At 33.1% G+C, this 13717-nt stretch overlaps 2 protein-coding genes and 1 long non-coding RNA gene across 14 annotated transcripts in view; 1 reads left to right on the plus strand and 2 right to left on the minus strand.

Moving 5' to 3' along the window:
* Positions 1-5522, minus strand: part of LOC128884699 (rho GTPase-activating protein 32) — a 238015-nt gene extending 232493 nt beyond the window's left edge. For 2 of the 9 annotated variants that reach the window (XM_054138277.1, XM_054138274.1), the window contains exons 1-3: positions 3436-5522; positions 2836-3165; positions 2500-2651 (exon numbers count right to left, since the gene is read on the minus strand). The gene's annotated coding sequence lies outside the window, so the exon portion shown is untranslated. Of the gene's footprint in view, positions 1-205; positions 1751-1877; positions 2244-2415; positions 2652-2830; positions 3166-3435 lie in introns of those variants that run through there. The other 7 variants (XR_008459441.1, XR_008459442.1, XM_054138271.1 and 4 more) reach the window with 7 other exon arrangements.
* Positions 2665-13717, plus strand: part of LOC128884698 (acetyl-CoA carboxylase) — a 66363-nt gene continuing 55310 nt past the window's right edge. Inside the window, exon 1 of one of the 4 annotated variants that reach the window (XM_054138267.1) lies at positions 2665-2879. In XM_054138267.1, coding sequence (XP_053994242.1) covers positions 2803-2879 — 77 coding nt within the window. In that variant the 5' untranslated portion in view covers positions 2665-2802. Of the gene's footprint in view, positions 2880-10042; positions 10290-13717 lie in introns of those variants that run through there. The other 3 variants (XM_054138266.1, XM_054138263.1, XM_054138265.1) reach the window with 3 other exon arrangements.
* On the minus strand, positions 7470-9618 carry LOC128884707 (uncharacterized). The gene is made up of 3 exons (XR_008459455.1): positions 9357-9618; positions 9081-9239; positions 7470-9002 (listed from the first exon to the last, which is right to left on the minus strand). It is a non-coding gene; the product is annotated as an uncharacterized LOC128884707 (long non-coding RNA).

Raw genomic sequence — 13717 nt, forward strand, 5'->3', positions numbered from 1 at the left:
TGTGCGAATACTCATTGCTTCAATATTTCTATCGATTAATTGTTTTTTTCTTGTTAATTTCGCAACTTACATAATAGCTATTTTTTTTTGTAATCTATCTATTCTAGAGATTTCCGAAAATATGTAGAATGTCATTGTTTATAAAAATTAAGTTAATAAATTACAATTTTACATAGTTCTTTTGGAAATTGATCGATGTACGAATACTTTTTACACCCACTGTATGTTCTTTAGATATTTTTCTATTATGCATAAAATTTACGATCCAATCTCGGCATCAATTATTGTGTAGTACGTAATTGAGTGTGTTGAAAACGCATTTTCCCATAAGAGCCCACGTTAAAAAGTGAAAAATTGAAAAATTTATTTCTTCGCTTTTAGGTACTGTAGCCTTCCCAACATTTGTGTGGGTGTTTTTGGGATAAAATCTAACCCGTAAACAAATTTTTATAATTTTCTTGGCGTTATTTCTATTTGCACTAGAGCCTCCTTAATGTAACAAACTTCTAAGACCACACCCTAATCTTTATTACACTGTATCTGTACAGATCTTACACATGAGTTAGGTTTCAATCCGATTGACATTACATGCATCGTAACATTTTGTTTATTGTTATTATTCTACAATTATTATAACTAGTTATTATGCTTGTAATCTGGTAGAATAATAATAATAATAATAATAATAAGGAGAATGTTATAGCTTTCTGGATTTCATTTTATATGTAATTTTACCGACGTTACTAAATATTTTTTACCTTAATGAAATAATGCATAAACACCTGTTTATTTATTATTGCAAGTATGGAGTCTTACAAATTGTAGTCGATTTGAATTCAAAAGAGACAAAAGGGTCCACATAAGACTGACAGCATAAATAATCTTAAATATCTTTCGAAAATTAACACTTTATCTAGCGTCTGTAATGTTATCTGTAATTTTAAGTTGCACACAGTTAGAATGAATCCTCTTACTGTGTACGTTAAAAAGCGCGCAATGCGTCATGACGCTGGATGAGAGATCCCCCGATAGCTTGATAATGTTAAAAATATAATATAATAATGCACAGATCGATAACTTTGATGTAAGATAAAACATATATGTAAGAAGTTTAATTTTTTCGATATTGAAGACAATCAGTCTGTTCGTAAAAAAACTGTTGAATTTCAGTACCTACCTAACCTGGGGGAAGATTAAATACTACGCTTGCACATAATTCTCTTGGTTACATGACTGCGAGCGGGAATATTTGAAGCGAATATTAGATAAATCAAATTTAATTATACTTGTATTTTTATTTGCTATAAAATGTAAACATGTTACACGTTACTGTAGTAAGCCCTTGAGTTCGTTTTAGTCTTATATCACTTTTCTTCAAATCATACATTAATTTTATATGTATTTCATGAATAATCTAACTATCATCAGAGAAAGTGTAATTTTCATGTATTAATGGCAACAATTTGGTCATAAAAGCGGCCTCTACTTGATGTGAATTCTCCACTTTTAACGTGGTGAAACAGGTTTCCTTGAAGTCGATGTTTAAACTGTGTTTAATTACATTTGTTAATGCAGTGGCAAGAATTTCACACGATTTGTAATCATTATCCAGTGGTATGTGATTATTGTACACAACTTTTTCATTAGAATGATACGTAAACTTCGTATAGGGATTTAATCGTTGAAGTATAATTATTTCATTCAGTATCATTTTTGTGAACTCTTCCAAGTCACGCAAGATTAGTTCCTGCTGTAAGATATATAAATACATATATAAATAGAAATACACGTAAATAATTATCTATCAATTATCCAATCTGACATAAACTGTTTTTATGCTATAAATAACTAAGTGAAGATTAGTATCTTGTATATACCTTCAACTGGAAAGATAAATACTTCTTTTGATGCGAAAAATCGATATTACTCTTATCTCTTATGTTTGTATCCAACGATAGGCATTTCCGTACAAAACGTAAGCCAACTATGTTCTGAATAGTACTGTATTCAGTCCTCGAGTATAGTGTGGCAATTAGTGAGTTATTTAAAAAAATACCCATAGAAATGAAATCGTTAAATATTTCCCTCGAGAAGTGTAAAATATCATTTGTGAATTGTCCATAATTCGTAATTTGTATCGTATAATTCATCATCCCTTTGTTTAATAACGTAACGTCTACGTGATTGTAACACGTCTTTCCGATCGCATGTTTCGTGAACCATTTTTCAAAATTCTGCAATATCTATCGAATATATGATCAATGACTATTGCATTCAGTACATGCTCCACGACGATACAATATTTAATATTAAAATATAAAAATCAATGCCATCTATAAATTACTCTTGCTGCAATTCTTGACTAAACTCTATAAATTATTTTCGATAACATTACATTATCATACAGAACCATACTTTTTTAACGATGTCTGCAATTAAATTCGTATCGAATACGGTCACATTCATGACGTAGGGAGATTTGTTTGAAACTACCGGTACCTGTGAGACCCTGACCTCTAGGCACAGTGAGTGTTACTGAAAGGTTCTTCCCTATCGATAAAGAACCTTCGCCGCGCAGGCCACAGCGAAACTCGAAGGTAGTGTTGTGTGTCGGTATACGAATTCTTCATGTTGCGCCATGGTGCACCTGCCTGAACAGAAGTAAAAAAATCCATGTATAGAAGGTGACAATAAGTTTTTACGGTGTGATCGACTACGTTCGATCATTTACAAACAATAATCGGGCATAAACAGTGCCGCGTGATATTTTTTCTCGTGGAATTGTGAGCAAAAACAAATCGAATGTCAGAACAAGAACAGAAAGACGAACCTAACCTCAGTGAGGAGCGTGGCACTCCACCGCGGAGGATTCGTCACCGGTAAGTTTCAACGATATTTTCTTTCGAAAGCTGGCTTTGTTTTTCTTTTCCCTATCAGTACTCATTACGTATCAAAACGTAACGCGAGAAATGTTGTCCACTTATGATTGTATTAGAGTTGCGTTCAGTATACATCGGTTGGTAACGCGTGCTCCTTGGATACACCGCACGCTTTACATGGACCAATCAAATCGCGTTATACGTCGCCTGACTCGCTAATCAACCAATCAGGGCTCTCTGTCAATTTTTTGATTACCTCGTGTGAAAATCCATTCAGTTGCAGCCGCTAAATATATGCAAATAATTTAATTCACGACAACATAAATATTACGTTTATAGGTTATAATGTGATATAACCTCTTTGATGAAACGAGGAACTACTATGAAACCAGATGAACAGGAATACGTACATGTGCCTCTTTGAATGTATAATAATAATTACGATATTTGAAATAATCAAAGGAAATGTATACATATATGCATAACAGGTTCGGGATTCATTAAAGGCAAAGTAAATTTGTAAATTAACTTTTTGTAACAATGTATATCGACTTACTAACGTGTAATTAGCTTTTATTCATAATTGCTTTATACTGCGATAGCTTCGAGCATTGTATCCGTGACGTTAATCGCGATTAGCGAATACATAATATTATTGCGTATTACATTTCTTTCATGAAGTAACGGATACATCTCTTTTGAAATCATTTTATTCGTTCTGCGTTGCTTTACGTTCTTTTCATAAATAACACACTAATGGGTAATTATGTATGCTTTCATTCTCATTTACACGTTCCTCACTTGACGATGTTAGTAGCAGATTCACGATTAATAAACATACTCGATGCACATGTTCTTATCGTATTATCGAGCACATTCATACCTGCTTATTTGTATTGAGATGCAAAGAAACTTGTGTTGCGAACGTCAACGGGCGAGGATATGTATCATACTATCATGCGTTGTCACTAATGGTAATACGTGTGACGTCAATTATGCAATAAACGATATTGCTCTTGTTAGTGATCGTGTACAAGAATTATGCGATTTTATGGAATTCTAATGTCACGTGACAGATAAACTCGTTACTTTTCTTTATTTTATTCAATAGTCTTCTAAGAGAAATAATGGATAATTCTAATAGAAATTAGGGCTAAAAATTTGTGCAATAATCAAGGTTCCTACCATAAGCAAGCAATACATAGCAAATCACCATTGCATTGTTACTCCCAACTTTACTTATCGCTTAGCAACTATCCCTTCTACTTGTGAACACCATGCAATCATCACAGCCGTCGTGCAATAATCGAGACTTCACTGTATAATTATACTCAACGCTAATCACACCAAATTATTGACTTAAGGAGGCTCTAGCGCATAGAGAAATAACGCCAGAAAGTTATAAAAATTTGTATACGAGTTAGATTTTATCCCAAAAACACCCACACGAATTTCGGGAAGGCTAGGGTACCTAAAAGCAAAGAAATAAATGTTTCAGTTTTTCACTTTTTAACTCTTATGGGTAAATGCGTTTTCAACACACTCAATTACGCACTACAAAGTATTAGGTTGTCCCGAAACTTTCTTTCGCGAGTTACACTCAATTATTTTATGTGGTCGTGTTTATATAAATAGACAATCTAATTTCATAGATATTTATGTTGTAACAGTAACGGAGCAAAATGAATCTTGCACAATTCAGTAATATAACATAAAACATAAACTATTATGCATGTATTACTTATTAATAAAGCGAAAGAAACTTTTGGGACAACCTAATAATTGACGCCGAGATTGAATCGAAAATTTTATGCATAATAAAAAAATATCTAAAGAACATATATTGATTTACAAAATACTCCGAGGGTACTTGTAGTATTAATAATAAATTAAAGAATTCTTGGATAATGCGTTTTGTCTTCTGCTATTGACATAGTATGAGAGATCTGACACGCTGTACGAGAGGTTAGAAAACGCGCGTTCAAATACAAACAGTACTGTAGTTTGTCTGAAAATAATTGATTTCTATTACTTTATGATATAATATAAATATAATAGATATAATAACGACTGAAAATCAATGTTTAACATAATTTTTTTTTATTTTGATATAAAATTGCGAACCATTGTAATATTCTAAATACTATGCCAGATCTACTACTACGTGAATCAAGCGACAATAGTAACTCTACATTGACTTACAACGTAACTGTAGAGCCTCCTTAAATGACGTACAAATGACACTTAGACCTTAGTTTTTTTTTTTTCGAATTTGACAGGTCTACTGGTCTCAAATGATTAGTACTGTAGGAACAGATACGGGTACTTACAGTCACACGCCATCAAATCACTTTTCAGCACGCATTACCAGTCTTATCGATCCCAAATCTTGCTGTAGGTGCGATAATCAAATATATCCGATAATCTTTTGTACTGAACATTATGTATCGATTTTTAGAAGCGATCCAAGACTATCTGAAAAGTGTATATCACCAGCGGAAAGCAAATTAGAAAAGAATATTTTCTAAACTTGTTCACCAATAGTGATTTAATTATTAATTCTATTTATTAATACTACTTTACTGTTCATTTCGTGTGATGTATTTTCTGCAACTGGAAATTCGTAAATAATAAAATAAAGGAGCCTGGAAATATTTAATGACATTTTTTAATTAAATATTTACCTACTTTAATTTTTAACGATCAAATTTCTTGTCACATAATAATCTACGACTATCAAAGATAAAATGCAAGATTCGCAACGTAGGAATCTCGAATTGTTTTCGCTATTCTTATCTTGCTTATAAAAACACGCACCTTTGCATGAACACTTGAGATTAAAAAAAAAAGTCTCGAGTACGAGACATTATGTCAAACGAAAAATTATTCATGTAGCAAAATTAAAATATTGAGTATGTCTGCAGTCGACAATTATCACGGTATTTTTCATCAGATACGCAATTTCATTACCGATACCCTAAGAGCGTCCACTACCACGCTTTGATTCGCAGCTCAATATCGTATGATTCTTTGAAAAGTCATGAACTGAGCACGCGGCATTCGCAATCGAGGGAGAAATAGTCAGTTTCATCGTTACTGTGATTATCAGAAGCATTTAGTCTCGATAGATAACCGAGGAACTGTTTCTAATCGACAGATACCAATAATTGTTTACGTTAACCCTACTGTACGCAATTTTTCAAATCAGAGCAAACGCAAGTAACATTCTACTGCAAAAATTTTTATGGAAACTGTCAATTTTGCGCAAAAATAATTATATTCAATGGTGCTGTGATCTTTTTATAACGTAGATGTCTTATTTCTGTTAGAAACAGCGCATAAGTTGTTGTTTATGCTGTTGTGTAATAAAATATCACAAAAAGTGCGGTTGATGCATATGTGCATCAATGCGCACTGTAGGGTTCACCTGTTTCATGAATACTAAATAAAAACGCAGTACGGTTATACTCCAATTTACACGGAAAATTAGTCCCTCAAATTATGGCTTTTTGTATAAAAAAAAAACTGACAACATAAAAAAATATTATTGCGTCGGGGGGTTGAAGCACGAGAATTCATTTTAATTAAATATAAAGGTTTATATATATTTATTATATATAAAGGTTAGGTTTATTATCAATGTTAACAAGTTGGTGCCAAAAAATCACTAAATATATGCGAATAGCATGAATGTTTCTTCTGGATAATTGTTTATTTTTAGAAAACGTTATTTCGTTTATTTACTTTTTTATGTTTCATTGAGTGCTTGTTAACCGATAAAATATTAATGTCAAGGATAGGATTAACGAATATAAGGATTCCTTAGGACGGATCGAATTCGTCCATCGCGCAGTTGCTATGCATTCGCACTTTCGGACACGGGAAGATGTTTTGCACGTTGGTGCATACACGCTGTAATGCAGTAATATTACACGTATTATGCAACGTTACACATACCATTAGAGTCCGTCGGGTGTATACAGCATGCGTGCGTAACCTTATACGCATAGACGTCATCACAGCGTGCGAATAACTATACTTGCGTCCTTCCTCGTCGTGATAATATCTACGAGTCTACATTGGACCGCCGACGGGCAAAAAGAGACGAATATAATGATTTCACTTCGTTAATAAACCAACGCAGTATTTAACCTTGCAAACAACATCGTGGCTGAGAAGGGATGTTCCGACAATTGATACACGCCGAAAACTTTGAATTTTTGCAGAAATGAAGTTCACGAGAACCTAGTCGTCGTACCCTTTTTCCATTTTGGACTGAAAATGATATTAAGGGTGGAAGTACCCTACGAAATGATTCCAAGTATCTTTTTGCTAATATCTTTGAATTCATAAGAAATATTGAAAAAATAATAGTTTTTAATATTTAGTTGTAGTTTTAATCGTTTTAATAATTCTTAATATTCTATAACGCCGTAATAAGAAATTAAAAAAAAATTATTTTTAATAATATTTCCCCTATCGTACATCTTTCTACCACGCGGTGTATAAAAATTGTGTTTGCAATCTTATCAACGTTTTCATACTGTACAACTTTTATGTAACCGATTTTATTCTATTTGTTATCAGATTCGAGCTACTATGCAATATACAATACATGTGTATTCTGTACCGTGCACCGGATCGGCCAGAATTCAGGATTAAACTTTGAAAAAATCATAACTCTTGATTGAGTAAACGGATTTCAAATCATCAAAACGAGAATCTGCGTGTCTATAGGTGAAGAATTTTTTTAAAATATCAAACTGATGAAAGAGTCTATTTTTATATTCTTTTCATAGTTTCTTAATAATTAACATTTTGGATTGAAACTTTTTTTCGTTATAGATCTCATGGAACTCTAGAAGCACACACAGAAAGTTTTTTTCTATCGTAAACACCCAATTTTTTACAAATGAGAGAATGATTTTATTAAGAATTCACAAGGGGCCTCGTTAATTTTAGTCCAAATCAAAAATTGTCTATAAAATTTTTTTTTCACTTGCCCGCTCAAAATGAAGCACATTTTGTTAAATAACATACAGCTGTAATTTATATTATATATGAAAAAAGAATTTCTAAAGAAAAGAAGAAGTATGGTTTGTAAAAAAGAGATTCTCGAAAAATATTAATTTCTCAAAAAATATGTTTGATAACAATTTGATATCCTATCGAGATGTACAACTTTTATATTAAAAATTTTGTAATATCTTTTATAGTTTCAGAGATGTTAGCGGAAAGCATAAATATCTAGAATTATTTCAAAGGGGTGTCCATTCTTAAATTTTATAACCAAAATAGAAAAGACCACTGTGATTAGATTTCCATAAAATTATTTTTGCAAGAATTCAACTTTTTCAAAGTGTATCAATTAATATGGTAGAGAAATTGTATATCATTCGTTTACATCAAACAAACACTGTAAGAATTGATTTAATTGTTTATAACATTTATTATGACACTGTTTATAAAATAACGTTGGAAATACTTTTTGAGGAAAATGCATTGTCAATGAAAAACCATTAATGAATTGCAATGTTAACAAAGGAAATGAAACTATGTTTAGCGATAATGTTGCAACGTATAATATCAGTGCTTTTTCCTTAACGATGTATATTTATTCTAATTAATTATAAAGTGTTTTTACACTTGAAAAGAAGCATGGCAGAAAAATTCGAGGTCTTATCTGGGGATACCAAAAAAAAAAGAATAAATGTTGTATAATTAAAAAATTGCTTGAGAATAATATAAAGTCGAAAGAAATGAAAAGAATAGAAAGCTCAGAATCATCAATTTACAAGCACAGTTCAGAATGAATCGTCATTTTAATTTCTTATAACTAATATGTATTAATATCAGCAAAAATATAATCGATCAGAAAAACAACTTTGTTTTGTTCGTTTTGCCTTGTGGTTACGTCATATATTAAATTATCTGTAAGAACAATTTCCTTTGATCTTCAGAGCAATACAATATGTGATATAACGATATTACGTATTAGTACGTACAAAATTGTAAAACTATTTCTCGCTTTATCCATAAAAATATGTTATTTATGTTCTTATTTTTAGTTTATTGAAAAACTGCTTCTCATTTCAAGGAACCATTCTGAAATTTAAAGGGAACCTAAACAATAAATATAAAAAACGTTTAGAATTTTCCAACAAATAAACATTACAAAGGTAAATTCTAATTAAGCTGTACCCGTAGGACACGCAAAATGGACGGTTCCAACGAGTGGGCTCGAAAAATGAACAAGTTTATTAGTTCATTGACTTTTCCATACAAAATTGAACTTCCTGAAGATTCATTAAAATCATTCCCGGTCACTTTTACAAATAACGAACATCCAACAGAACAACACTAAAAAAAGAAGCGAAAACCTAATATCACTATTCATGACCCGATTTATCATTTAATCAAATTTAAAATTCATTGGGTCGTTTTGACGCAATCAGGTTAACAAACACACACACTTACACCGCGGTCGTGGAGACCTGCAGCTTAAAATCTTCCTCCATTAAGATATCATTCGATAAACACGTTTGCTCGCATATTTGCGTACAAATAATTTTATTCGAAAGCGGATATGTTCGTGGTATAAGGGCTAGCTCGATTGCTCCATCACATCCTTCCTGGGCGCCACTTGGTAGTTACCGGCGAAAGGGGCCAACGAATCGCAAATAGGAAGGCGAACGCTTGCGTCACAATGATGAATACAAAATAAAACTGTATCGAGTGTCGATCAAGGTAAGGGGAAAGCGATAAACTTGGATGGTAATGATATAATATCACAGCATGGAAGAGGAACCCGCGACAGTCGTCGCGTATCGACGTTTGGTCACGCACGAAATCGTCGTCGATCGACGGTATCGGTGTATCCACCGTGGGACGCGAAAAAGGTTCAGTGGAAACGGGACACGTAGATAGTTGTGTCGTCGGTGTGCGACGACCTCTGAACCCCGGCGTCCGGTATTTTTTTTCCCGTATCGTTCGCGTGTACTTGATCGTGCTCGAACATCGATTTCCTCTCCTATATGCGTGATACCCTGTGAAGTCAACCGCGGCCCAGTGCGTCGTCGCATCTCCTTTCGGTGTTACTCAACGTGAAACGTTTGCCTGGAAGCGTGACAATGACGAAGACCCGTCGTTCCAGCGTCTAAACGGCCCGTGATCCGAAAACAGACCGACGAGCAGACACGGAACGAACGCTCGTACGCGACCGAGCTCTTCAAGGAGAATTCGTAACAGTAAACAAACTGATTCAGTGACGAGACGAGGTTTCGAGAGGATAGAATACATATGTTACGCGTGAACGTTTCGAAAGCTAGAATAGAAGAGGAGGATCGTGGAAAGGGGTGGAGAAGAAAGCTTGCGAGATCGAGGAACGGAAGAGATCGGGGATCGAATCTGGTAAGCGAGATTTTTTCGACGCCCGGTGCGCTAACTTCCTGAGTCTAGGGACCTTACGGTCTCTACATGAATCATTTGGGACGCTATAACGTTCAGTCAATGGATGCCGACTGTTACTCGAACCTTGACGATGTCCTTGATGGTAGTCCTTGGTTTCGTGACGAAAAATCGGAGCGTTGAGTGGAAAGAATTCTGTTTCGAGTAAAGAATCGATCACGTGTGGATCGTTCAAAGAGGAGAGTGAACGTGATACGTTTGGGAGTGAGTGCGATAGTGCGGCTCGTATCGCGGCCGCTCGGCCGCCGAACTTCGAAGCGGTGCCGCGCGCGCTTCCGTGTGACAGTCATTATAGTCTAAAAGCTAGCTACCAAAATTAGAAACGATGAAATGCAGTGACAATTTGTATCTAAAAACACACTTTACTAGATGACAAGCCCATAGTGCTCCAGCCAGAAGTCGTTCCCAGGGCTGGAAGCGTGCGCGGGCGGTCAAACCCGTTAATTTTTAATCAAAATAAAATCTTTGAGTGCAGCCCTGAAATTTTGTGTAGTTATAGTTTTTAACTGTAGAAATCGCGTAAAACCCGAAGTCTAGGTTGGGGCTTAAACGTTGCCAGAAGTCGATAAAGTTGTACAAAAATTGTTTAAATTTTAATGGAAAGCTGCAGTTTTGGCGAATACGTTTTCATATTATTTATATCGTAGGGAAATGATAAAAATAGAGATTTGATCAAATCCCTAAGGTAGATGGTCAATTCTCGGGAGATGTTAAAATAACAACTCTGTGAGGTCATTTGCCTAAATAAAGTAAGTGATTTGATCAAATCCCTTAACTGTGTAGTGTAAAGATGAAATAATATGATTTGATCAAATCCCTTGACTGTTTTAGTGAAAAGATGGAATAACATTGTTTAGATACTAAAAGTATTAATTTAGTAAATCATGCGTTCTTAAGTGTAGAGTAGGTAATACAACAATAGTCGTAGAAACATAAATTATTTATTCGAAACTAATTAGCAAAAGAAATAGGTACTTAAAAAAGTAACGTACTTTGTAACTCGAGATGTCACAAATCGACACCGTGTTTTAATAAAAATGAATGAACATTATTATTTATTAATTACATTCTCTAAAAATATTCTTTTTGTTTTTTAAAATATCAGCTTAAGTAGCTATTACTTTTGCTAATTAGTCTCGAATAAATAATTTATGTTTCTATAAATATTGTTGTATTACCTATTCTACTTTTAATAACGCATGATTTACTAAATAAATACTTTCAATATCTAAACAATATTATTTCATCTTTACACTAAAACAGTTAAGGGATTTGATCAAATCATACTATTTCATCTTTTCGCTAAAACAGTTAAGGGATTTGATCAAATCACTTACTTTCTTTAGGGAAATGACCTCACAGAGTTGTTATTTTAACATCTCCCGTGAATTGATCATCTACCTTAGGGATTAGATCAAATCTCTATTTTTATCATTGCCCTGCGACATTTATTCCTTAAAAAACCTAGATAACAATTGCCAGAAGACAGAATGGTGGTTAAGTATGTGAAAAATGATAATATCGTTATTAGTTGGTAAACCGGAAAGCAATTCTTTAAAATTTAAATTTTAGATACAAATTTTCACTGCACCTTATCATTTCTGATTTTGGTAGCCAGTTCTCCGTCCATTAAGGCAAATTAAAAACTTGTTGGTTAACGATTTGTTGATCGATCAGGTGAGGGTATGGGTTAAGTGCCGACTAGTGTCCAGGGTATGCACTATATGTATTTAGGATGGAGCATTTAAATGGAAACACCTGAATAACTCCGTTCTTCATGGTTCTATGAAAAAAATCTATGGAACGAAGTTGCATTGTTTGAAGAGGCACGCGTAATGGTGGGACTACTTTTTCTCAAGGTCATTTTTCAAAATAAATTTCAAGGTCATTGACGTTTTTGTTTTTATATGGGTTGGAGTATTTTTATTACTGCAATCATATACAGGGTGTTTAGGTTATTACTAGTCAGCGTTTTTCTCGTAAATGGTACATATGACAAAAAACTGAAAAAGGAAAAAGTGATACTGTTTTTTATACGCAATGTTACCAAGTAGATAAATCTTTCGTATATATACTATTTTCTGAGAAATGAAAGTGACCTTCAGTTTTTTAAATGAATGGTATATTTTTTGTTCAAAAATATGATAGAGTATCGAATTCTAAATAAAAAAGTATTGACCTTTATTAGCCCTAAACCTAATAGGTAATGAGTAATTTCACTTTGTTACTTGAAAATGTTCTTAATGCAATATCAAGATGGAGATTCAAACAAGTGTACTACGAATTCTTCGTCAAGAAAAACATCATCTTTGTCACCTAGCACTTCATCAGGAGCTCCATGGCTGTACACATCGCTGTCCTGTGGAAATCTGAGATAAGATTGCATCTCCATCTTGATATTGCGTTAAGAAAATTTTCAAGTAACAAAGTGAAATTACTCATTACCTATTAGGTTTAGGGCTAATAAAGGTCAATACTTTTTTATTTAGAATTCGATACTCTATCATATTTTTGAACAAAAAATATACCATTCCATTTAAAAAACTGAAGGTCACCTTCATTTCTCAGAAAATACTATAAATACGAAAGATTTATCTACTTGGTTACATTGCATATAAAAAAACAGTATCACTTTTTCCTTTTTCAGTTTTTTGTCATATGTACCATTCACGAGAAAAACGCTGGCTAGTAATAGCCTGAACACCCTGTATAATATATTGATCTTCAGAAAATCTTGTGAGAAGTTATTTTTATAAAATCAGTGAATTTGTACTTCAAATATCGCCGTTAAGTCATCTCAAGGTTAACGTATTATGCATCTTCGAATTTGTCTTTTCATCACCTGTAATGATATAATAATGAAAATACCATTAATAATCTTGAAATTTCGGAAAATATGACCTTGAGCTCATTCTCTTTATCTATCGTAGTATTTCTCCCTCCAAATCATACATTCTTCTCTTGAGACATATCTTTATATCCATATGTGTATACATGTGTATGTGTGTTTCGGAATTTTTTTTTTACAGAGAAGAATGTATGTAAAGTTTGTTTAACTTTGAGAATATTTTAGATTTTTTTCCGAAGTACATTTAGTAATTTTTTCAATTCATTTCATACAGAAATATTTGAGATATCAATTGTTCCCGGATTAAATTCAATTTTCATAATTTGATGTATAGGTTTTCGGAATATACTATAAAACATACTTCAATGATATCTTAACTTTTTAGTTCATATTCAAGGCATTTAAGTAAAGTAAATAGTGTATAAAGTTTGAAAACGATCGGCTAAAAGGTACTTAAAATATCCTCAAAGTTACCAAATTATTAATCAAATTTTTCTCTGTAAAAAAAAAACCACAAAACACT

Source organism: Hylaeus volcanicus, chromosome 2 (genome assembly GCF_026283585.1).
Source record: "Hylaeus volcanicus isolate JK05 chromosome 2, UHH_iyHylVolc1.0_haploid, whole genome shotgun sequence".
NCBI lineage: Eukaryota > Metazoa > Arthropoda > Insecta > Hymenoptera > Colletidae > Hylaeus > Hylaeus volcanicus.